Consider the following 25,568-nt stretch of genomic DNA (forward strand, 5'->3'; position numbering starts at 1 on the left):
TTGATGTTGCTACAAATTCATCAGCGATAATTGTTTACACAAACCATAATCCATTGAAGTATTTGGTGAAGTTTAAAGATTGAAACAAAATACTTATTAGATGGAATTTATTGCTACAACAATTTAACTTGAAAGTTATACATGTGGCAGGAAGTGAGAATGTGAATGCCGATATTTTATCATAATTTGAGATGAAAGAAGAATGGAACGTCAAAATTGGGAAAGACAGACTTAAATGTACTATACTGCTGTTTAAATGTTCATGCATAAATATGAGGGGATATGTATCATATAGAGCAATGTGAGTGTATAGTAATGAGTAGTGTTTAAAGTTGAAAATGTTATGCAAAATGAAGCCATATTTTCATATTGCTAGTTCATTCTGTTAAGGGGTTAAGTGTGAGGAATGTACCGAATTGGTATATTTCCATTGCATTTCATATCTGTTGCAGGAATGCTCTTCAAAGCCTGGTTAAGGTAATATCTGTTGCAGTCATATTATTAAAGAACCTTGATTATGATATCCAGACTGTGTTTCTGTTGAAACTTATTTTAAGATGAGTAAAACATTAGGTAAACACTGTTTCTATCTATTTATGTCTTTTCATACAGAAAGCTAATGAAACATTGTTATTGTTTCTGGAAATCCCCTGGGTAATAGATCATTTATGAGAGATTGTATTTTGTGCTAGCTGATTAAGTGACGGGACATTATAGTGGGATACAATGATGAAATTAATGGGACGAGCCTTGTATTGCTGTAGTTTTGCAGTGTGTAATCAGCTTTTATATTGAACAGCAGTTATGAAAATTCTGCCAGGGCCTATTAAGACGCAGTGTATTGGATCTGCTGTTAAAAAAGTCTCTCTTTCTCCAAAAGGTCTACACCGAGATAAGCAAGTAACCTATTTTGTCAACTTTACGTAGAAATGATATTTGAACTGTATTGGGTTGTTTAATTGGAATGAGTGAGTGAGGTGCAGACAGTAAGTACACGTTTTAAAATTTTATTTAAGACCTGTTAACAAAGTTATTTATTTGATGCTAATCTTGTTAATTCTGTGTTTAAATTAACATGTGTTTTGACATAGACTATACTTATTGGTCAGAGTTATCATTCCTGGGGTGAAGTACCCTTCCTTAAAGTTTTACAAATAGAAAAAGAGCTCTGGGTTCCCGTCTGGTATTCAAAGAAAATTTGGGGCCTGTCCGTTTCCCCAATAGTATTAGTTTTAAACAACATTTTGTAAGAGCTGACTGAAAGTTCAGAAATCTGCTGATAAAAGGTGTTTTTTTGGCCAAACGCAGCATTTGCGTGAAATTGTTGGGAAGCGGCATATTCATTCGCATAGAGTCCTGTTGATCAGTTGAATGCAATGATTTCAACATAGGCTAGGATTATTTCTTATACTGGCAGTTGCAAGTTTGGCTTTAAAAAATAAACAATCTCTTCATATTGCTAGTTAGGGGGAAGGTCTGATGTATGTAGAAATTGTTATATATTACATATAATCATTATATTTGTGGCAGTAATGTTTTAATAGCCTGGATGAGGTATATATTTGTTGCAGTAATATTATTACAGAATCTATATTGTGGTATCCAGACTGTATGTCTGTTAAAGCTGTAATTAAGAGTGGCAAATGGTGGGGAAATGCTTGATCCCGACCATTCACTTCTTTTTACAGATAAATGGGCTATTAACTTGTGATCCGATTGCTGGAGATTCCCCGGAGTGTCGGTAATTTATGGGAGAGTGGTGCTAAATCCAAGCTAAGCAGGCCATGGAACTTAGTGGGATACAAGGATATAATGAATGCAGGCTAGGTATATCTGCAGTTTTGCTGTCTGCTAGAAATTTTAAGTTGAACAGCGCTTTTGCCAAATGTGGTCAGCTTGGGAGGAGAATTCTGACAAGACAGAAGAATTTTCAGTTTGTTCCTGAAAGGCAATCTCTCTCCAAAGGTCTGCACAAATAAGCAAGTAATCATGTTCTGCTAACTTTATTTATCAGTAGAATTTTAACTTTATTGTGTTGCTTTGTTGGAATAGAGAAATCGGGAAGGTGTGAGGCATGAGTTGAAGTTTTTCCTTGTGTTCAAACACTGTTTACCCGATAATTGCTGTTATTTTCCTTGATGTTAATGCGGTCACTTCTTTGTTTAAATTTGCAATTCTCATCCCGTACCAATGCAATTTTGTGTTCTGGACCAGGATCTTGACATCTGGAAGAAAGGAGAAGGATCAACTGGGCGCTTGAAGATATCAGCTCTTTGCATTTCAGAGCGTGCCCACAGTGGCACATAATTAGAAGCTGAGTGTCTGAAGATTATTCTCATGTCCGCTTGAAAAACAGTGCAAGAGTCATGGTTGGGTTTATTGAGCTATGACCCAATTGTAAGCCACACATATTATCTGGCTAATGCTTCCTGCCTGGTCTCAGGAATAGGCAATATTTTCTGTAATTCCACTCTCTTTTCCTTTTTATGTGTTACAGTGAATTTGGTGTCAATTTTGATTCTTTCCCGTGGAAAGTGCAGCCTCTCCACCTGCACCACACGCTACTTGGTGGCTATGGCAACAGCGGATCTTCTGGTCATTATCACTGAGGTCATACTAAACCGAATCAATAATTATTATTTCCCATTGAATTTCCTAAGAATCACCCCTGTGTGTAGTGTTCGCTACGTCCTGCTCCGTATAGCCACAGACTGTTCTGTCTGGTTCACTGTCGCTTTCACTTTTGATCGATTTGTCGCCATTTGTTGTCAGAAGCTGAAATCTAAATATTGCACCAAGAGAACTGCAGCTGTGGTCCTAGCAATTATCGACATTCTGTTCACTGTGAAAAACATCCCCATCTACTTTCGATTTAAACCTAGAAGGATTATCGACAATGTACCATGGATGTGTTTAAATAAGCGGAGCTATTTTACTGACCCTGTTTGGATTGGATTCAGAAAATTTGAAAAAGTTCTAACGCCACTGATACCATTCGCTTTAATTTTGCTGCTGAACGTACTGACAGTCAGACACATTTTGGTGACCAGCCGGGTCCGTGAGCAACTGAGAGGTCAGAGCGTGGGGGATAATCACAGTGACCCGGAGATGGAGAGCAGAAGGAAGTCGATGATTTTACTCTTCTCCATATCCGGCAGCTTCATCCTCCTGTGGTTTGTTTATGTTTTGTATTTCTTTGATGTAAATGACCTCTTAGATGCAGATTCATTTTACATCTTTGAAAATGTTGCCTATATGTTGCGGAACTTAAGTTGCTGCACAAACACCCTGATTTATGTCCTGACTCAGTCTAACTTCAGAGAGCAATTGAAGAGCATGCTGAAATACCCAGTTATATCAATTATTAAATTAATTAATAAACAACACATCTGAGACCAATCAGATGGTGAGGCAGTGCTGAAATGCAAGAGGGTAAAGCAGGTAGGTCGGAAAGGAAAGGCCAGGAGGAGTGGGGGAAACAAAATAACTGTTAGGGATGGGCAAGGGTGAATATGAATGTTTCAGGAGAGGAGTCAGATGATTTCCTGGTGTGCTGGAAATAAATCAGCAAACACCATCGTTCCTTTACCTCCTCTGCTTGATTTCCCATTTCCTTGCATTTTCCCAAAAGTAAAACTTAGCGAGTTCACAGAAAAACAAAATTGTTCGCATATTAGAAATATTACTGTGACAATGCATTATTCTTATTTATTTATCAATATATTCATTTCATCAATAAACACTTTATTAAATCTGAGTCCCGAGCTTTCTTAACGCCTGGCTGGGTAATTGGGAAGGTGGGGAATGGGAAGATGGGGAATGTGGCACATGGGAGTTTGTGGAAGGTGGGTAATGGGGAAGAGCGGGTTTGGGAAAGGTGGTGTGTGGAGTGGGAAGGTTGACTAGGTGATGTGGAAGATGGGCTTAATGAACATGCGGGATGGAGCAGGTGGGACTGGAATTTGTGGGAAATGGGAAGGTGCGAGGGTGGAGAATGTGGAGGATGGAAAATGTAGTGGATGCGGATTGTGGAGGATTGAAAATGTGGGTTGGGGCAAGTTGAGGAATGGCTAAGTTGGGGGATGGAAAAATGGGCAATGGGAAAGTTGGGTGACGAGGAAGGGGGTGGGGTTGGGAATGTTTTGTTGGGGCAGGTGGGTGCGAAATTGGTGTCATGGGGGTGGAGTGGGGTATTGGCAAGGTGAGGGTGGGAAAGTTAGGGGATGGGGTGGTTGGGATGGCAAAGGTGTCCTTTGTGGAACATTCATGATTGGGAAGGTGGCGCCAGGAGAAGGTATGGAATGTGGTACATCAGGGATGGGGAATGTTGGGAATGAGGAATGTGGAATACACAGAAGGTGGGGGGTGGGGAAGATGGGGATGGTGAATTTGCTGGATGTGAAAGGTGGGGGGTGGTCAAGCCTAGACTCTGGCAGAGCGGTGTGGAGGTTGGTCGTCACCACCAGGACCCATTTTCCTTGTGGGGTGGCTGTGGGAGGACGGGGTGGGGAGGTCTTGGGGAGGGGGAGCAGAGATCCTTGGCCATGTCAGTCGGGATGGTCAGTGTCTGAAGCAGCAACTCCTGCAGGTAGATCATTCTAACTGACAGGACAATGGAACAATGATAGATGATGTTGTGATGCAACAAAGATCATTGATCAAAAAGTAGGAGGGACTGGATTCCTTTCTCAAATTGTAGCTTCATATTGCCCTGGGTTTCGTGTAGTTTTGCTTATTCAGGCTTCAGACCGAGACAGAGAGCAAGGACTTTATGTCCATTCTTTCTAAGTGAGTACCCCTCATAGCAACATCGCCTACGACACAAATTGCCACCCCTGTCCCCTGTAAAATGATGGAAAGAGCTTTCCTCTTCATTTTCAAATACTCCATTGCCTGGAGCCAACCTCTGGTCGCTGAACCATTTGGAGATGGAAAGCTTGCTCCCTCTTCCTCTTCCCCTATGCAACTGGCAACAGATGTTGAAGAAGGTGGCACCATGTAAGGGTGCAGTGTAAGCACAGGAGCAGGCAGCTCGATGCCACCAGGCATAGTGATAAACCGAATCTGCCTGCAGACTCCCGCAGGTGGAGCAAAGATGCTAAATTGAGATCTGAAAGACTGATCATCATAAATCTTGCCCTACCTGGGTGTATAATCCAGGTGGCATGGTGCCTTTGTCAGCAATTCAGCTCTCTCATATAAATTTAGTTTGGCATAATTTTGAAGTATATAAAAGCCTGAATGGTATCGACAAGGTCTGTGTGGAAAGATGTTTCCTCTTTTGAGCTGAGATCTAGGGGGCGCTGTTTTTAACATCCAGGCACCCTTATGGGATAGAGAAGATTGATTTTTCTCTGTCCATGGGTTGTCCAACTTTGAGGCTTTACCTCAGAAAGCAATGGAAGCGGGGTCACTGAATATTGTTAAATCAGAGATAAATTGCTCTTGTTGGGCAGCAAAAGTTTTTGAGAGTCGTTGGGAATTTAAAAATCGAAACACAATCCAAACATCCATAATCTTATTGAATGTTGGTGCTGTCTTGAGAGGCCCAGTCACCTTCTTCTGCTCCAGCTTTGTATGTTCAAATGGAACCAATTTGAAAGCAAACACATTTGCACAGCGAATTCCTCATTGTAACGCAAAGAAAATGGCCAAATATTTTTTCAGCGAAAGAATTTAAATGGGGAAACCTTGGCGTCCTTAAAACGGATCAGTTGAAAATGTTTGCTGGGGAAAGATGTCCGCCGACACCCTCACCCGTTTACCGCCTCTGGTTGGGGTCCCAGCTCCCAGCAGTGAACATTTTCCAGTAAAATCAAACAAAATGGGCTGATCCAGTCGTCAGTGGAACATCTGGATCTCGCGTCTCCCGTTGAGCACTCGGATCAATAGCTCAATGGTGACTCCAAATCTATGGCCTCGTCAATTTAATTGCAGCTACAATTACGAGGAGGTGGAGAGAGAGGAAGAAGCTCATGAGAGGGAAAGAGAGCGTGGGGAATGTTAAAGAGAGGGAAAGTGAGAAAGAGAAGGAAGGGAGAGGGAGGGATCAAGAAAAGGAAAGAGAATTTGCTTTTTCCGAATATTGGAAATGGAGCTGGCAACTCAAAGGTAAGGAGAGTATAGACGGCGTCGCTGCAAGATAATATCTCTCTCGATGAGGAAATACCCACCCCATCCCCCTCACCATCCCTCTCACGTGGGACTACTTTCTGAGACCATCAAGTTTGTGAGATTCCTTTCCAAATTTGAAGAGAATGATGTGAAGCCATTTTTGTTCTTTTAGAAAATAGGAGGGCAGCTAAAATGGCCCCCAGATATCTGGACATTTTTAGTTCATGGGGAGCTGTTTGAGAGCGTCCAAGCGGTCTACTTCATGCTGCATTGTGATGGGCACCAGGGCCATAGGTCCCCAAGGCACAGGGCACCGATGGAGCCAGGGTTGTGGAGGGCAGAGTGCTGGAGGAGTGGCCGGGGGGGAGGGAGCAGGACAAGTGGGGGCACGGTCTGCAGTACAGCCTGTTGGACCTGGCTGGGCATGCGAGTACGCACCATGCTAACATGTCTGACTTTTACCCCCTGCAGACAATGGCCTTCAGGCAGCACGTTAGCGCAGTGCTTAGCACAGTTACTTCACAGCTCCAGCGTTCCAGGTTCGATTTCTGGTTTGGGTCACTGTCTGTGCGGAGTCTGCACGTTCTCTGTGTGTGTGGGGGTTTTCTCCGGGTGCTCCGGCTTCTTCCCACAGTCCAACACTGCAGATGTGGAGGTTAGGTGGATTGGACACCCTAAATTGCCCTCAGTGTCCAAAACGTTTCGGTGGGGATACTGGGTTACGGGGATAAAGGGGATAGGGTGGATGCGTGGGGCTTAAGTAGGGTGCTCTTTCCAAGGGCCGGTGCAGACTCACTGGTGGCCTTTTGTGGAACATAGGAGCAGGAGGAAGTCTTTCGGCCCTTCGAGCCTGCTCCGCCATTCATCGCGATCATGGCTGATCATCCACCTCAAAAGCCTAATCCTGCTGTCTCCCCATAGCCTTTGATCCCATTCACCCCAAGTGCTATATCTAGCCGCCTCTTGAATATATTCCATGTTTTAGCATCAACTACTTCCTGTGGTAATGAATTCCACAGGCTCACCACTCTTTGGGTGAAAAAATATCTCCTCATCTCTGTCCAAAATGGTTTACCCTGAATCCTCAGACTGTGACCCCTGGCTCTGGACACACCCACATTGGTAACATCTTCCCCGCATCTACCCTGTCTAGTCCTGTCAGAATTTTATAAGTCTCTATGAGATCCCCCCCTCATTCTTCTGAACTCCAGCGAGAATAATCCTAACCTAATCAATCTCTCCTCATATGATAGTCCAGCCATCCCTGGAATCAGTCTGGTAAACCTTCGCTGCTCTCCCTCGAGAGCAAGAACATCCTTCCACAGAGGAGGAGACCAAAACTGCACGCAATACTCCAGGTGTGGCCTCACCATGGCCCTTTATAATTGCAGCAACACATCCCTCCTTCTATACTCGAAACACCTCGCAATGAAGGCCAACATACCACTTTACCACCTGCTGCACCTGCATGCTTACCTTCAGCGACTGGTGCACAAGGACACCCAGGTCCCGCTGCACAGCGAAAACAGCGCGGGAGCAGAGAGAGCCGGGACAGCGAAAATAGCGCCGGAGGAGAGAGCCGGGAGATTTAAAAAGGGCGGGAGGAGAGAGCCGGGACAGCGAAAACAGCGCGGGAGCAGAGAGAGCCGGGATAGCGAAAACAGCGCGGGAGCAGAGAGAGCCGGGACAGCGAAAACAGCGCCGGAGGAGAGAGCCGGGAGATTTAAAAAGGGCGGGAGGAGAGAGCCGGGAGATTTAAAAAGCACGGGAGGAGAGAGCCGGGAGATTTAAAAAGCGCTGGAGGAGAGAGCCGGGACAGTGCTGGGAGAGGTGAGTGCACAAAAGGTGTGGCAGGAGTGCCTTTAGTCACGGAGTGCTGATTGGAACAGAGTGCATCTGAGTTTAGGTGAGTGACTGAGTTCGGGTGAGTGGCCAGAGAGGGCTATGTTTTTGTTGGTGTTCGGGTTTATCCTTGAGGTTCGACAAAAAATTGTTTTTTTTTTTAAATATTTAAATTAATTAACTAGTTGAATATGGCTGGACAGGTGATGTGCTGTTGCTGTATGATGATGGAACTGGTGGATCCCATTGAGACCGTCAGTGACCACATCTGCAGTGTTGGCTGCTCGAGGAATTACGACTCAGAATTGATGAGCTGGAGACCGAGCTGCACACACTGCGGCACATCAGGGAGGGGGAACATTACCTGGACGCTTTGTTTCAGGAGGCAGTCACACCCGGTAGAATAAGTTCTGTTAATTCGGACTGTGGTCAGGGACAGAGTGGTATGACTGCAAGGGAGGCAGGTAGGGGCATCCTGAGTTTAGGAGTTGAGGAGCCTCATCCCTTGACTTTGTCCAACAGGTATAAGGTACTTGCTCCCTGTGTGGATGAGGAAGAGGGCTGTAGGGAGGATGCGTTGACTGACCACTGCACTTTGGTACAGGAAGCCATTCAAGAGGGGGGAGCAAAAAGACAAGTGGTAGTTGTAGGGGATTCTATAATTAGGGAGATTGATGGCATCCTTTGTAAGCCAGATCGAGAGTCCCGCATGGTATGTTGCCTGCCCGGTGCCAGGGTGAGGGACATCTCTGATCGGCTTGAAAGGATTTTGGAGAGGGAGGGGGAGGATCCAGTTGCTGTGGTCCACATTGGGACTAACAATATAGGTAAGACTAGGAAAGAGGACCTGTTTGGGGATTATCAAACACTAGGGACTAAATTAAAGAGCAGGTCCTCCAGGGTTATAATCTCTGGATTACTACCCGAGCCACGTGCCAATTGGCAGAGGGTTGAGAAAATTAGAGAAGTTAACAAGTGGCTAAAGGAGTGGTGCGGGAAAGAGGGATTCCATTTCATGGGGCATTGGAATCAGTACTGGGGCAGGAGGGACCTGTACCGTTGGGACGGTCTTCACCTGAACCATTCTGGGACCAGTGTTCTAGCGAATAGGATAAATAGGTTGGTCACAAGGACTTTAAACTAGCAAGTTGGGGGGAAGGGAAGTGTAAAGCTATGGACAGTATAATGGTTAATGGAGATCAAGGCAGCAGGTTACGTGACAGGTTATTTTGTAGAGATATGGGTTCAAAGACAAGGAAAATTAGGAGAAAGGGTAAGAGGAAAAATAAATTGCGAAAAGTTGCTGAGCAAGGTGTTAGGATTCATAACAAAAACATAAAAAACAGCATAAGTGTACTTTATCTGAATGCTCGTAGTATACGAAATAAGGTAAATGAGTTGATGGCACAAATCATCGTGAATGACTATGATTTAGTGGCCATTACTGAACCATGGTTAAAAGATGGTCACGACTGGGAGTTAAATATCCAAGGGTATCAGACTATACGAAAGGATAGAATGGACGGTAAGGGCGGTGGTGTAGCTTTGTTGCTTAAGGATGGCATCCGGGCAATAGTAAGGGATGATATTGGTGCTATGGAGGACAAGGTTGAATCAATTTGGGTGGAAATCAGGAATAGTAAGGCGAAAAGGTCACTGATAGGAGTAGTCTATAGGCCACCAAATAGTAACAGAATGGTAGGGCAGGCAATAAGCAAAGAAATAACGGATGCATGTAGAAATGGTACAGTGGTTATCATCGGAGATTTTAATCTGCATATCGATTGGTTTAACCAGGTTGGTAAAGGCAGCCTTGAGGAGGAGTTTATAGAATGTGCCCGGGATAATTTCCTGGAACAGTATGTAATGGAACCTACAAGGGAACAAGCGGTCCTAGATCTGGTCCTGTGTAATGAGGCAGGATTGATTAATGATCTCATAGTTCGGGATCCTCTTGGAAGGAGCGACCACAATATGGTGGAATTTAAAATACAGTTGGAGGATGACAAGGTAAAATCAAACACTAGTGTTTTGTGCTTAAACAAAGGCGATTACAATGGGATGAGAGAAGAACTAGCTAAGGTAGACTGGGAGCAAAGACTTCATGGTGAAGCAGTTGAGGAACAGTGGAGAACCTTCCGTGCAATCTTTCACAGTGTTCAGAAAAGGTTCATAGCAACAAGAAAGAAAGACGGTAGAAAGGGGAAAAATCGACCATGGATATCTAAGGAGGTGAGGGAGAGTATCAAATTGAAGGAAAAAACATACAAAGTGGCAAATTTTAGTGGGAGACTAGAGGACTGGGTAGTCTTTAGGGGACAACAGAAAGCTATAAAAAAGCCATAAAGAAGAGTAAGGTAGACTGTGAAAGTAAACTGGCTCAGAACATAAAAGCAGATAGTAAAAGCTTCTACAAATATCTAAAACAAAAAAGAGTCGCTAAGGTAAATATTGGTCCTTTGGAAGATGAGAAGGGAGATTTAATAATAGGAGACGGGGAAATGGCTGAGGAGCTGAACAGGTTTTTTGGGTCAGTCTTCACAGTGGAGGACACAAATAACATGCCAGTGACTGATGGAAATAAGGATATGATAGGTGAGGACCTTGAGAGGATTGTAATCACTAAGGAGGCAGTATTGGGCAAGCTAATGGGGCTAAAGGTAGACAAGTCTCCTGGCCCTGATGGGATGCATCCCAGAGTGTTAAAAGAGATGGCTAGGGAAATCGTAAACGCACTAGTGATAATTTATCAAAATTCACTAGACTCTGGGGTGGTCCCAGAGGATAGGAAAGTAGCAAACGTGACACCACTGTTTAAAAAAGGAGGTCGGCAGAAAGTGGGTAATTATAGGCCGGTAAGCTAAACTTCGGTTGCAGGGAAAATGCTGGAATCTATCATTAAGGAGGAAATAGCGGCGCACCTGGAGGGAAATTGTCCCATTGGGCAGACGCAGCATGGGTTCACAAAGGGTAGGTCGTGTCTGACTAATTTGGTAGAATTTTTTGAGGACGTTACCAATGCAGTAGATAACGGGGAGCCAATGGATGTGGTGTATCTGGATTTCCAGAAAGCTTTTGACAAGGTGCCACACAAAAGGTTGCTGCATAAACTAGAGATGCATGGCATTGAGGGTAAAGTGGTAGCATGGGTAGAGGATTGGTTAACTAACAGAAAGCAGAGAGTGGGGATAAATTGGTGTTTCTCTGGTTGGCAACCTGTAACTAGTGGGTTCCCTCAAGGATCAGTGTTGGGCCCGCAGTTGTTCACAATTTACATAGACAATTTAAAGTTGGGGACCAAGTGCAATGTGTCAAAGTTTGCAGACACTAAGATGAGTGGTAAAGCAAAAAGGGCAGAGGATACCGGAAGTCTGCAGAAGGATTTGGATAGGTTAGGTGAATGGGCTAGGTCTGGCAGATGGAATTCAATGTTGCCAAGTGTGAGGCAATCCATTTTGGGAGGAATAACAGCAGAATGGATTATTATTTAAACGGTAAGGTGTTAAAACATGCTGCTGTGCAGAGGGACCTGGGTGTGCTGGTGCACGAGTCGCAAAAAGTTGGTGTGCAGGTGCAACAGGTGATTAAGAAGGCTAATCGAGTTTTGTCTTTCATTGCTAGAGGGATGGAGTTCAAGACTAGTGAGGTTATGCTGCAATTGTATAGGGTGCTGGTGAGGCCGCATCTGGAGTATTGTGTTCAGTTTTGTGCTCCTTACCTGAGAAAGGACATATTGGCACTGGAGGGAGTGCAGAGGAGATTCACTAGGTTGATCCCAGAGTTGAGGGGATTGGATTATGATGAGAGGTTGAGTAGACTGGGACTGTACTCATTGTAGTTTAGAAGGATGCGGGGGGGGATCTTATTGAGACATATAAAATTATGAAGGGAATAGAAAGGATAGATGCGGGCAGGTTGTTTCCACTGGTCGGGTAAAATGCGAGTCCAAGTTGAAGTATTTGAGAAAGGAAACGAAAGGGAGGCTGCCGGTCTGCTTGCGAGGGAAATGAGCTGGAGAGGCTGAATTACCAGTGAAGGAAATTCAAAAGATACAATATGAGACTTTGAAGTGAGCTATGAGAGCATTTTTATAATGGGCCCTGATAGCTCAGTCGGTAAAGCATCAGACTTTTAATCTGAGGGTCCAGGGTTCAAGAGCTGCTTTTAAATTAATGACATTCAGAATAACTGCAATTTTTACAGTTTCAAAAGCCCAGTGCCGATGAATATTTTAATTTGCACTCTCAAAGTCAGCAGGAGAAATCAACAATACTGATGTTTAATTGAAGCAATTGAAATCTGTTCCACACTTGCAAGCCTGTCTTGCAGATTGGTGCTGTGGCTTAGATGGTTAAAGTGCCTGTCTTGTAAACAGGAGATCCTGAATTCAAATCTCAGCAGTATCTTTATACATTCAGGTCAAAGCATGTAGCCTGTGAAGAATCCTCCTCATTCAATGGTAAACACAGAAAATGTTGACAACATTTCTGTGGTACTGACCTTCAAGATTGCTTTCCCTTGTTTTATGTCAAGCTTGATTCAAACTTCCATATCTCCCATTTTTCACGCAACTTCCATTTTCCTCATCTACTCCATTGCATGTAACCTCGCTTCAGCTCTGAATAAGGATCACACGGATTTGAAACATTAACTTTGTGTCTGGTTCCACAGACGTCCTCAAATTTGATGAGCTTTAATCCAATCATTTTTAGTTTCTCATGCAGATTCACAGATTTACTCTGATGAAGAGTGACCCAGCCTCGAAACGTTAGCTCGGTTCTCTCTTCACAGATGCTGCCAGACCCACTGAGATTTTCCATCATTTCCTGTTTTTTTTCAGATTTCACATCTGCAAGAATTTGTCTTTTTATTGGACGATATATGTTGCTGCATGTCAGCAAGAACGATTTGGGCGGGATAAAGGATGGGGCGTTTTCTATGAAGATGTGGCGTTGACAGATCTATTTACACCCTGAAACTTTGCGATTTGCATAATTTGTTACTTTACTAGATGAGCTTACTTGCGTTCACACTCTGCCACAACAAACAACAGATGACATGCTTTATTCCCTCTCTCAAAATACAATCTGTATCTCTGCAGCTTCCCACTGATATCTCAGCGAACTAGTGTAATCTTCAATGTCTTCAAGTCCCAGTGCATGTCCCTGGGTAACAACAGTTGTCACATCACAGGTCATTGGTAAAATGCGAGTCCAAGTTGAAGAATTTGAGAAAGAAAGCCGAAGGGAGGCTGCCGGTCTGCTTGCGAGGGAAATGAGCTGGAGAGGCTGAATGACCAGTGAAGCAAATTCAAAAGATACAATATGAGACTTTGAACTGAACTATGAGAACATTTTTGTAATGGGCCCTGGTAGCTCAGTCGGTAGAGCATCAGACTTTTAATCTGAGGGTCCAGGGTTCAAGTCCCTGTCAGGGTTTTGATTTTGGCTCAAGGCGTTTGCTTCCCAATGAACGGTCGGAAATAAAAATAAAGAATGCAGGATGCTTCAAGGAAAGTGAAAGAACCGCGACAACGTCGTTTTTGCCAAATTGCAACAGCCGTCCAGAATTTTCAAGAATTTTTGCTAGATTTTCAGTGAATGTAAAAACTCTCTCCTGGTCTTATCCAGCATTATACCACTGTAGTTTTCTGGCCATGTTTAATCACTTCCCAATTCGCAAAATATTTCCTGTTTGTATACTTCTTTCCTGCAGAACTGCTTTTAACTTAATAACTTTCAGTAATAACTGCAATTTTTACAGTTCAAAAGCCCAGTGCCGATGAATATTTTAGTTTGCACTCTCAAAGTCAGCAGGAGAAATCAACAATACTGATGTTTAATCAAAACAATTGAAATCTGTTCTACACTTGCAAATTTTCTTTGCAGATTGGTGCTGTGGCTTAGATGGTTAAAGCACCTGTCTTATAAGCAAGAGATCCTGAGTTCAAATCTCAGCAGTGCCTTTATACATTCAGGTCAAAGCATGTAGCCTGTGAAGAATGCTTCTCATTTAATGGTGAACACAGAAAATGTTGACGTCATATCTGTGGTACTGACCTTCAAAATTGTTTTCGCTTGTTTTATGTCAAACTTGATTCAAACTTCCATATCTCCAATTTTTCACGCAACTTCCATTTTCCTCATCTACTCCATTGCATGTAACTTCGATTCAGCTCTGAATAAGGATCACACGAATTTGAAACTTTAACTTTGTGTCTGGTTCCACAGACGTCCTCAAATTTGATGAGCTTTAATCCAATCATTTTTAGTTTCTCATGCAGATTCACAGATTTACTCTGATGAAGAGTGACCCAGCCTTGAAACGTTAGCTCGGTTCTCTCTTCACAGATGCTTCCAGACCCACTGAGATTTTCCATCATTTCCTGTTTTTTTTCAGATTTCACATCCGCAGTAATTTGCCTTTTTATTGGACGATATATGTTGCTGCATGTCAGCAAGAACGATTTGGGCAGGATAAAGGATGGGGCGTTTTCCATGAAGATGTGGCGTTCACAGATCTATTTACACCCTGAAACTTTGCGATTTGCATAATTTGCTACTTTACTCGATGAGCTTACTTGCGTTCACTCTCTGCCACAACAAACAACAGATGACACGCTTTATTCCCTCTCTCAAAATACAATCTGTATCTCTGCAGCTACCCACTGATATCTCAGCGAACTAAACGTAATCTTCAATGTCTTGAAGTCCCAGTGCATGTCCCTGGGTAACAACAGTTGTCACATCACAGGTCATTGGTAAAATGCGAGTCCAAGTTGAAGAATTTGAGAAAGAAAGGCGAAGGGAGGCTGCCGGTCTGCTTGCGAGGGAAATGAGCTGGAGAGGCTGAATTACCAGTGAAGGAAATTCAAAAGATACAATATGAGACTTTGAAGTGAGCTGTGAGAGCATTTTTGAAATGTGCCTTGGTAGCTCAGTCGGTAGAGCATCAGACTTTTAATCTGAGGGTCCAGGGTTCAAGTCCCTGTCAGGGTTTTGATTTTGGCTCAAGGCCTTTGCTTCCCAATGAACGGTCGGAAATAAAAATAAAAAATGCAGGATGCTTTATGGAAAGTGGAAGAACCGTGACAACGTCGTGTTTGCCAAATTGCAACAGCCGTCCAGAATTTTCAAGAATTTTTGCTAGATTTTCAGTTGATGTTTAAACTCTCTCCTGGACTTGTCCTGCATGATATCACTATAGTTTTCTGGCCATGTTTAATCACTTACCAATTCGCAAAATATTTCCTGTTTGTATACTTCTTTCTTGCAGAACTGCTTTTAAATTAATAACTTTCAGAATAACTGCAATTTTTACAGTTTCAAAAGCCCAGTGCCGATGAATATTTTAATTTGCACTCTCAAAGTCAGCAGGAGAAATCAACAATACTGATGTTTAATCGAAGCAATTGAAATCTGTTCCACACTTGCAAGCCTGTCTTGCAGATTGGTGCTGTGGCTTAGATGGTTAAAGTGCCTGTCTTGTGAACAGATGATCCTGAATTCAAATCTCAGCAGTACCTTTATACATTCAGGTCAAAGCATGTAGCCTGTGAAGAATCCTCCTCATTCAATGGTAAACACAGAAAATGTTGACAACATTTCTGTGGTACTGACCTTCAAGATTGCTTTCCCCTGTTTTATGTCAAACTTCCATATCTCCCATTTTTCACGCAACTTCCATTTTCCTCATCTACTCCATTGCATGTAACCTCGCTTCAGCTCTGAATAAGGATCACACGGATTTGAAACATTAACTTTGTGTTTGGCTCCACAGACATCCTCAAATTTTATGAGCTTTCACCCAAGCATTTTTAGTTTCTCATGCAGATTCACAATATGTGCAGTATTTTCCTTTGAATGCAAGACAGGATTGACCGCAGGAAATCCAGTAGGAACATTTTGAATGTTTGTCAGCGATGTCTGTGAGCAAAGATTGAATGATTAAATGATTTACTCTGATGAAGAGTGACCCAACTTCGAAACGTTAGCTCGGTTCTCTCTTCACAGATGCTGCCAGACCCACTGAGAATTTCCATCATTTCCTGTTTTAATTCAGATTTCACATCCGCAGTAATTTGCTTTTTTATTGGACGATATATGTTGCTGCATGTTAGCAAGAATGATTCAGGCGGGATAAATTGTTGGGCATTTTCCATGAAGATGTGGTGTTGACAGATCTATTGACACCCTGAAATTTGCGATTTGCATAATTTGTTAGTTTTCTAGATGAGCTTACTTGCGTTCACACTCTGCCACAACAAACAACAGATGACACCCTTTATTCCCCCTCTTAAAATACAATCTGTAGCTCTGTCGCTTCCCACTCATATCTCAGCGAACTAACCGTAATCTTCAATGTCTTGAAGTCCCAGTGCATGTCCGTGGGCATCAACAGTTGCCACATCTCAAGTCATTGGTAAAATGCGAGTCCAAGTTGAAGAATTTGAGAAAGGAAACCAAAGGGAGGCTGCCAGTCTGCTTGCGAGGGAAATGAGCTGGAGAGGCTGAATGACCAGTGAAGGAAATTCAAAAGATACAATATGAGACTTTGAAGTGAGCTATGAGAACATTTTTACATTGGGCAATGGTAGCTCAGTCGGTAGAGCATCAGACTTTTAATCTGAGGGTCCAGGGTTCAAGTCCCTGTCAGGGTTTTGATTTTGGCTCAAGGCGTTTGCTTCCCAATGAACGGTTGGAAATAAAAATAAAGAATGCAGGATGCTTTATGGAAAGTGGAAGAACCATGACAACGTCGTGTTTGCCAAATTGCAACAGCCGTCCAGAATTTTCAAAAATTTTTGCTAGATTTTCAGTTGATGTTTAAACTCTCTCCTGGTCTTGTCCTGCATTATACCACTATAGTTTTCTGGCCATGTTTAATCACTTACCAATTCGCAAAATATTTCCTGTTTGTATGCTCCTTTCCTGCAGAACTGCTTTTAAATTAATAACTTTCAGAAATAACTGCAATCTTTACAGTTTCAAAAGCCCAGTGACAATGAATATTTTAATTTGCACTCTCAAAGTCAGCAGGAGAAATCAACAATACTGATGTTTAATCAAAACAATTGAAATCTGTTCTACACTTGCAAAACTGTCTGGCAGGTTGGTGCTGTGGCTTAGATGGTTAAAGCGCCTGTCTTGTAAACAGGAGATCCTGAGTTCAAATCTCAGCAGTACTGTTGTACATTAAGGTCAAAGCCTGTGAAGAATGCTTCTCATTTAATGGTGAACACAGAAAATGTTGACAACATTTCTGTGGTACTGACCTTCAAGGTTGCTTTCCCCTGTTTTACGTCAAACTTCCATATCTCCCATTTTTCACGCAACTTCCATTATCCTCATCTACTCCATTGCATGTAACCTCGCTTCAGCTCTGAATAAGGATCACACGGATTTGAAACATTAACTTTGTGTTTGGCTCCACAGGCATCCTCAAATGTTATGTGCTTTAATCCAATCATTTTTAGTTTCTCATGCACATTCACAACATGTGCAGTATTTTCCTTTGAATGCACGACAGGATTGACCTCAGGAAATCCAGTAGGAACATGTTGAATGTCTGTCAGCGATGTCTGTGAGCAAAGATTGAATGATTAAATTATTTACTCTGATGAAGAATGACCCTGCCTCGAAACATTAGCTCGGTTCTCTCTTCACAGATGCTGCCAGACCCACTGAGATTTTCCATCATTTCCTGTTTTTTTTCAGATTTCACATCTGCAGTAATTTGCCTTTTTATTGGACGATATATGTTGCTGCATGTCAGCAAGAACGATTTGGGCGGGATAAAGGATGGGGCGTTTTCCATGAAGATGTGGCGTTGACAGATCTATTTACACCCTGAAAATTTGCGATTTGCATAATTTGCTACTTTAGTAGATGAGCTTACTTGCGTTCACACTCTGCCACAACCAACAACAGATGACACGCTTTATTCCCTCTCTCAAAATACAACCTGTATCTCTGCAGCTTCCCACTCACATCTCAGCGAACTAAACATAATCTTCAATGTCTTGAAGTCCCAGTGCATGTCCCTGGGTCACAACAGTTGTCACATCACAGGTCATTGGTAAAATGCGAGTCCAAGTTGAAGAATTTGAGAAAGAAAGCCGAAGGGAGGCTGCCGGTCTGCTTGCGAGGGAAATGAGCTGGAGAGGCTGAATCACCAGTGAAGGAAATTCAAAAGATACAATATGAGACTTTGAAGTCAGCTATGAGAATATTTTCATAATGGGCCCTGGTAGCTCAGTCGGTAGAGCATCAGACTTTTAATCTGAGGGTCCAGGGTTCAAGTCCCGGTAAGGGGTTTGATTTTGGCTCAAGGCGTTTGCTTCCCAATGGACGGTCAGAAATAAAAATAAAGAATGCAGGATGTTTTATGGAAAGTGGAAGAACCGTGACAACGTCGTGTTTGCCAAATTGCAACAGCCGTCCAGAATTTTCAAGAATTTTTGCTAGATTTTCAGTTGATGTTTAAACTCTCTCCTGGTCTTGTCCTGCATTATACCACTATAGTTTTCTGGCCATGTTTAATCACTTACCAATTCGCAAAATATTTCCTGTTTGTATGCTCCTTTCCTGCAGAACTGCTTTTAAATTAATAACTTTCAGAAATAACTGCAATCTTTACAGTTTCAAAAGCCCAGTGACAATGAATATTTTAATTTGCACTCTCAAAGTCAGCAGGAGAAATCAACAATACTGATGTTTAATCAAAACAATTGAAATCTGTTCTACACTTGCAAAATTGTCTGGCAGATTGGTGCTGTGGCTTAGATGGTTAAAGTGCCTGTCTTGTAAACAGGAGATCCTGAGTTCAAATCTCAGCAGTACCTTTGTACATACAGGTCAAAGCATGTAACCTATGAAGAATGCTTCTCATTTAATCGTGAACACAGAAAATGTTGACAACATTTCTGTGGTACTGACCTTCAAGGTTGCTTTCCCCTGTTTTACGTCAAATTTCCATATCTCCCATTTTTCACGCAACTTCCATTTTCCTCATCTACTCCATTGCATGTAACCTCGCTTCAGCTCTGAATAAGGATCACACGGATTTGAAACATTAACTTTGTGTTTGGCTCCACAGACATCCTCAAATGTTATGTGCTTTAATCCAATCATTTTTAGTTTCTCATGCACATTCACAACATGTGCAGTATTTTCCTTTGAATGCACGACAGGATTGACCTCAGGAAATCCAGTAGGAACATGTTGAATGTCTGTCAGCAAAGATTGAATGGTTAAATGATTTACTCTGATGAAGAGTGACGCAGCCTCGAAACGTTCGCTCGGTTCTCTCTTCACAGATGCTGCCAGACCCACTGAGATTTTCCATCATTTCCTGTTTTTTTTCAGATTTCACATCTGCAGTAATTTGCCTTTTTATTGGACGATATATGTTGCTGCATGTCAGCAAGAACGATTTGGGCGGGATAAAGGATGGGGCGTTTTCCATGAAGATGTGGCATTTGCAGATCTATTTACACCCTGAAAATTTGCGATTTGCATAATTTGCTACTTTACTAGATGAGCTTACTTGCGTTCACACTCTGCCACAACAAACAACAGATGACACGCTTTATTACCTCTCTCAAAATACAACCTGTATCTCTGCAGCTTCCCACTCACATCTCAGCGAACTAAACATAATCTTCAATGTCTTGAAGTCCCAGTGCATGTCCCTGGGTAACAACAGTTGTCACATCACAGGTCATTGGTAAAATGCGAGTCCAAGTTGAAGAATTTGAGAAAGAAAGCCGAAGGGAGGCTGCCGGTCTGCTTGCGAGGGAAATGAGCTGGAGAGGCTGAATGACCAGTGAAGGAAATTCAAAAGATACAATATGAGACTTTGAAGTGAGCTATGAGAACATTTCCAGAATGGGCCCTGGTAGCTCAGTCGGTAGAGCATCAGACTTTTAATCTGAGGGTCAAGGGTTCAAGTCCCTGTCAGGGCTTTGATTTTGTCTCAAGGCGTTTGCTTCCCAATGAACGGTCGGAAATAAAAATAAAGAATGCAGGATGTTTTATGGAAAGTTGAAGAACCGTGACAACGTCGTGTTTGCCAAATTGCAACAGCCGTCCAGAATTTTCAAGAATTTTTGCTAGATTTTCAGTTGATGTTTAAACTCTCTCCTGGACTTGTCCTGCATGATATCACTATAGTTTTCTGGCCATGTTTAATCACTTACCAATTCGCAAAATATTTCCTGTTTGTATACTTCTTTCTTGCAGAACTGCTTTTAAATTAATAACTTTCAGAATAACTGCAATTTTTACAGTTTCAAAAGCCCAGTGCCGATGAATATTTTAATTTGCACTCTCAAAGTCAGCAGGAGAAATCAACAATACTGATGTTTAATCGAAGCAATTGAAATCTGTTCCACACTTGCAAGCCTGTCTTGCAGATTGGTGCTGTGGCTTAGATGGTTAAAGTGCCTGTCTTGTAAACAGGAGATCCTGAATTCAAATCTCAGCAGTACCTTTATTCATTCAGGTCAAAGCATGTAGCCTGTGAAGAATCCTCCTCATTCATTGGTAAACACAGAAAATGTTGACAACATTTCTGTGGTACTGACCTTCAAGATTGCTTTCCCCTGTTTTATGTCAAACTTCCATATCTCCCATTTTTCACATAACTTCCATTTTCCTCATCTACTCCATTGCTTGTAACCTCGCTTCAGCTCTGAATAAGGATCACACGGATTTGAAACATTAACTTTGTGTTTGGCTCCACAGACATCCTCAAATTTTATGAGCTTTAATCCAATCATTTTTAGTTTCTCATGCACATTCACAATATGTGCAGTATTTTCCTTTGAATGCACAACAGGATTGACCTCAGGAAATCCAGTAGGAACATTTTGAATGTTTGTCAGCGATGTCTGTGAGCAAAGATTGAATGATTAAATGATTTACTCTGATGAAGAGTGACCCAACTTCGAAACGTTAGCTCGGTTCTCTCTTCACAGATGCTGCCAGACCCACTGAGATTTTCCATCATTTCCTGTTTTAATTCAGATTTCACATCCGCAGTAATTTGCTTTTTTATTGGACGATATATGTTGCTGCATGTTAGCAAGAACGATTCGGGCGGGATAAATTGTTGGGCATTTTCCATGAAGATGTGGTGTTTACAGATCTATTGACACCCTGAAATTTGCGATTTGCATAATTTGTTAGTTTTCTAGATGAGCTTACTTGCGTTCACACTCTGCCACAACAAACAACAGATGACACCCTTTATTCCCCCTCTTAAAATACAATCTGTAGCTCTGTCGCTTCCCACTCATATCTCAGCGAACTAACCGTAATCTTCAATGTCTTGAAGTCCCAGTGCATGTCCGTGGGCATCAACAGTTGCCACATCTCAAGTCATTGGTAAAATGCGAGTCCAAGTTGAAGAATTTGAGAAAGGAAACCAAAGGGATGCTGCCAGTCTGCTTGCGAGGGAAATGAGCTGGAGAGGCTGAATGACCAGTGAAGGAAATTCAAAAGATACAAAATGAGACTTTGAAGTGAGCTATGAGAACATTTGTACATTGGGCCCTGGTAGCTCAGTTGATAGAGCATCAGGCTTTTAATCTGATGGTCCAGGCAGGGTTCAGGTCCCTGTCAGGGTTTTGATTTTGGCTCAATGCGTTTGCTTCCCAATGAACGGTCGGAAATAAAAATAAAGAATGCAGGATGCTTTATGGAAAGTGGAAGAACCGTGACAACGTCGTGTTTGCCAAATTGCAACAGCCGTCCAGAATTTTCAAGAATTTTTGCTAGATTTTCAGTTGATGTTTAAACTCTCTCCTGGTCTTGTCCTGCATTATACCACTATAGTTTTCTGGCCATGTTTAATCACTTACCAATTCGCAAAATATTTCCTGTTTGCATGCTCCTTTCCTGCAGAACTGCTTTTAAATTAATAACTTTCAGAAATAACTGCAATCTTTACAGTTTCAAAAGCCCAGTGACGATGAATATTTTAATTTGCACTCTCAAAGTCAGCAGGAGAAATCAACAATACTGATGTTTAATCAAAACAATTGAAATCTGTTCTACACTTGCAAAACTGTCTGGCAGATTGGTGCTGTGGCTTAGATGGTTAAAGCGCCTGTCTTGTAAACAGGAGATCCTGAGTTCAAATCTCAGCAGTACCTTTGTACATACAGGTCAAAGCATGTAACCTGTGAAGAATGCTTCTCATTTAATGGTGAACACAGAAAATGTTGACAACATTTCTGTGGTACTGACCTTCAAGGTTGCTTTCCCCTGTTTAACGTCAAATTTCCATATCTCCCATTTTTCACGCAACTTCCATTATCCTCATCTACTCCATTGCATGTAACCTCGCTTCAGCTCTGAATAAGGATCACACGGATTTGAAACATTAACTTTGTGTTTGGCTCCACAGACATCCTCAAATGTTATGTGCTTTAATCCAATCATTTTTAGTTTCTCATGCACATTCACAACATGTGCAGTATTTTCCTTTGAATGCACGACAGGATTGACCTCAGGAAATCCAGTAGGAACATTTTGAATGTTTGTCAGCGATGTCTGTGAGCAAAGATTGAATGATTAAATGATTTACTCTGATGAAGAGTGACCCAACTTCGAAACGTTAGCTCGGTTCTCTCTTCACAGATGCTGCCAGACCCACTGAGAATTTCCATCATTTCCTGTTTTAATTCAGATTTCACATCCGCAGTAATTTGCTTTTTTATTGGACGATATATGTTGCTGCATGTTAGCAAGAATGATTCGGGCGGGATAAATTGTTGGGCATTTTCCATGAAGATGTGGTGTTGACAGATCTATTGACACCCTGAAATTTGCGATTTGCATAATTTGTTAGTTTTCTAGATGAGCTTACTTGCGTTCACACTCTGCCACAACAAACAACAGATGACACCCTTTATTCCCCCTCATAAAATACAATCTGTAGCTCTGTCGCTTCCCACTCATATCTCAGCGAACTAACCGTAATCTTCAATGTCTTGAAGTCCCAGTGCATGTCCGTGGGCATCAACAGTTGCCACATCTCAAGTCATTGGTAAAATGCGAGTCCAAGTTGAAGAATTTGAGAAAGGAAACCAAAGGGAGGCTGCCAGTCTGCTTGCGAGGGAAATGAGCTGGAGAGGCTGAATGACCAGTGAAGGAAATTCAAAAGATACAATATGAGACTTTGAAGTGAGCTATGAGAACATTTTTACATTGGGCCCTGGTAGCTCAGTTGGTAGCGCATCAGGCTTTTAATTTGATGGTCTAGGGTTCAGGTCCCTGTCAGGGTTTTGATTTTGGCTCAAGGCGTTTGCTTCCCAATGAACGGTTGGAAATAAAAATAAAGAATGCAGGATGCTTTATGGAAAGTGGAAGAACCATGACAACGTCGTGTTTGCCAAATTGCAACAGCCGTCCAGAATTTTCAAGAATTTTTGCTAGATTTTCAGTTGATGTTTAAACTCTCTCCTGGTCTTGTCCTGCATTATACCACTATAGTTTTCTGGCCATGTTTAATCACTTACCAATTCGCAAAATATTTCCTGTTTGTATGCTCCTTTCCTGCAGAACTGCTTTTAAATTAATAACTTTCAGAAATAACTGCAATCTTTACAGTTTCAAAAGCCCAGTGACGATGAATATTTTAATTTGCACTCTCAAAGTCAGCAGGAGAAATCAACAATACTGATGTTTAATCAAAACAATTGAAATCTGTTCTACACTTGCAAAACTGTTTGGCAGGTTGGTGCTGTGGCTTAGATGGTTAAAGCGCCTGTCTTATAAACAGGAGATCCTGAGTTCAAATCTCAGCAGTACCTTTGTACATACAGGTCAAAGCATGTAACCTGTGAAGAATGCTTCTCATTTAATGGTGAACACAGAAAATGTTGACAACATTTCTGTGGTACTGACCTTCAAGGTTGCTTTCCCCTGTTTTACGTCAAATTTCCATATCTCCCATTTTTCACGCAACTTCCATTATCCTCATCTACTCCATTGCATGTAACCTCGCTTCAGCTCTGAATAAGGATCACACGGATTTGAAACATTAACTTTGTGTTTGGCTCCACAGACATCCTCAAATGTTATGTGCTTTAATCCAATCATTTTTAGTTTCTCATGCACATTCACAACATGTGCAGTATTTTCCTTTGAATGCACGACAGGATTGACCTCAGGAAATCCAGTAGGAACATGTTGAATGTCTGTCAGCAAAGATTGAATGGTTAAATGATTTACTCTGATGAAGAGTGACGCAGCCTCGAAACGTTCGCTCGGTTCTCTCTTCACAGATGCTGCCAGACCCACTGAGATTTTCCATCATTTCCTGTTTTTTTTCAGATTTCACATCTGCAGTAATTTGCCTTTTTATTGGACGATATATGTTGCTGCATGTCAGCAAGAACGATTTGGGCGGGATAAAGGATGGGGCGTTTTCCATGAAGATGTGGCATTTGCAGTCCTATTTACACCCTGAAAATTTGCGATTTGAATAATTTGCTACTTTACTAGATGAGCTTACTTGCGTTCACACTCTGCCACAACAAACAACAGATGACACGCTTTATTACCTCTCTCAAAATACAACCTGTATCTCTGCAGCTTCCCACTCACATCTCAGCGAACTAAACATAATCTTCAATGTCTTGAAGTCCCAGTGCATGTCCCTGGGTAACAACAGTTGTCACATCACAAGTCACTTGTAACATGCGAGTCCAAGTTGAAGAATTTGAGAAAGAAAGCCGAAGGGAGGCTGCCGGTCTGCTTGCGAGGGAAATGAGCTGGAGAGGCTGAATGACCAGTGAAGGAAATTCAAAAGATACAATATGAGACTTTGAAGTGAGCTATGAGAACATTTTCAGAATGGGCCCTGGTAGCTCAGTCGGTAAAGCTTCAGACTTTTAATCTGAGGGTCCAGGGTTCAAGTTCCTGTCAGGGCTTTGATTTTGGCTCAAGGCGTTTGCTTCCGAATGAACGGTCGGAAATAAAAATAAAGAATGCAGGATGCTTTATGGAAAGTGGAAGAACCGTGACAACGTCGTGTTTGCCAAATTGCAACAGCCGTCCAGAATTTTCAAGAATTTTTGCTAGATTTTCAGTTGATGTTTAAACTCTCTCCTGGACTTGTCCTGCATGATATCACTATAGTTTTCTGGCCATGTTTAATCACTTACCAATTCGCAAAATATTTCCTGTTTGTATACTTCTTTCTTGCAGAACTGCTTTTAAATTAATAACTTTCAGAATAACTGCAATTTTTACAGTTTCAAAAGCCCAGTGCCGATGAATATTTTAATTTGCACTCTCAAAGTCAGCAGGAGAAATCAACAATACTGATGTTTAATCGAAGCAATTGAAATCTGTTCCACACTTGCAAGCCTGTCTTGCAGATTGGTGCTGTGGCTTAGATGGTTAAAGTGCCTGTCTTGTAAACAGATGATCCTGAATTCAAATCTCAGCAGTACCTTTATACATTCAGGTCAAAGCATGTAGCCTGTGAAGAATCCTCCTCATTCAATGGTAAACACAGAAAATGTTGACAACATTTCTGTGGTACTGACCTTCAAGATTGCTTTCCCCTGTTTTATGTCAAACTTCCATATCTCCCAT

The 25,568-nt window shown here is 42.1% G+C and overlaps 1 protein-coding gene and 11 non-coding genes across 12 annotated transcripts; all 12 read left to right on the top strand.

Annotated features, from left to right (window-relative positions):
- Positions 1–2,385: 2,385 nt before the first annotated feature.
- On the top strand, positions 2,386–3,436 carry LOC140411346 (probable G-protein coupled receptor 139; the record flags this gene model as incomplete). The annotated part of the gene is made up of 1 exon (XM_072500467.1): positions 2,386–3,436. A coding segment is annotated over one exon (1,008 nt), but the record flags the coding sequence as incomplete, so codon positions are not given.
- Positions 3,437–12,288: 8,852 nt separating this feature from the next.
- trnat-ugu (transfer RNA threonine (anticodon UGU)) lies at positions 12,289–12,362 on the top strand. The gene has a single exon. It is a non-coding gene; the product is annotated as a tRNA-Thr (tRNA).
- Positions 12,363–13,321: 959 nt separating this feature from the next.
- trnak-uuu (transfer RNA lysine (anticodon UUU)) lies at positions 13,322–13,394 on the top strand. Its single transcript has one exon. It is a non-coding gene; the product is annotated as a tRNA-Lys (tRNA).
- A 453-nt stretch (positions 13,395–13,847) lies between these two features.
- On the top strand, positions 13,848–13,921 carry trnai-uau (transfer RNA isoleucine (anticodon UAU)). The gene has a single exon. It is a non-coding gene; the product is annotated as a tRNA-Ile (tRNA).
- A 960-nt stretch (positions 13,922–14,881) lies between these two features.
- trnak-uuu (transfer RNA lysine (anticodon UUU)) lies at positions 14,882–14,954 on the top strand. The gene has a single exon. It is a non-coding gene; the product is annotated as a tRNA-Lys (tRNA).
- Positions 14,955–17,069: 2,115 nt separating this feature from the next.
- On the top strand, positions 17,070–17,143 carry trnat-ugu (transfer RNA threonine (anticodon UGU)). The gene has a single exon. It is a non-coding gene; the product is annotated as a tRNA-Thr (tRNA).
- Positions 17,144–18,725: 1,582 nt separating this feature from the next.
- Positions 18,726–18,799, top strand: trnat-ugu (transfer RNA threonine (anticodon UGU)). The gene has a single exon. It is a non-coding gene; the product is annotated as a tRNA-Thr (tRNA).
- Positions 18,800–19,848: 1,049 nt separating this feature from the next.
- Positions 19,849–19,921, top strand: trnak-uuu (transfer RNA lysine (anticodon UUU)). The gene has a single exon. It is a non-coding gene; the product is annotated as a tRNA-Lys (tRNA).
- A 453-nt stretch (positions 19,922–20,374) lies between these two features.
- Positions 20,375–20,448, top strand: trnat-ugu (transfer RNA threonine (anticodon UGU)). Its single transcript has one exon. It is a non-coding gene; the product is annotated as a tRNA-Thr (tRNA).
- Positions 20,449–22,040: 1,592 nt separating this feature from the next.
- Positions 22,041–22,114, top strand: trnat-ugu (transfer RNA threonine (anticodon UGU)). Its single transcript has one exon. It is a non-coding gene; the product is annotated as a tRNA-Thr (tRNA).
- Positions 22,115–23,702: 1,588 nt separating this feature from the next.
- On the top strand, positions 23,703–23,776 carry trnai-uau (transfer RNA isoleucine (anticodon UAU)). The gene has a single exon. It is a non-coding gene; the product is annotated as a tRNA-Ile (tRNA).
- A 1,049-nt stretch (positions 23,777–24,825) lies between these two features.
- On the top strand, positions 24,826–24,898 carry trnak-uuu (transfer RNA lysine (anticodon UUU)). The gene has a single exon. It is a non-coding gene; the product is annotated as a tRNA-Lys (tRNA).
- The last annotated feature ends 670 nt before the right edge of the window (positions 24,899–25,568 follow it).

This window comes from Scyliorhinus torazame, chromosome 4, assembly GCF_047496885.1.
Source record: "Scyliorhinus torazame isolate Kashiwa2021f chromosome 4, sScyTor2.1, whole genome shotgun sequence".
Classification (NCBI taxonomy): Eukaryota; Metazoa; Chordata; class Chondrichthyes; order Carcharhiniformes; family Scyliorhinidae; genus Scyliorhinus; species Scyliorhinus torazame.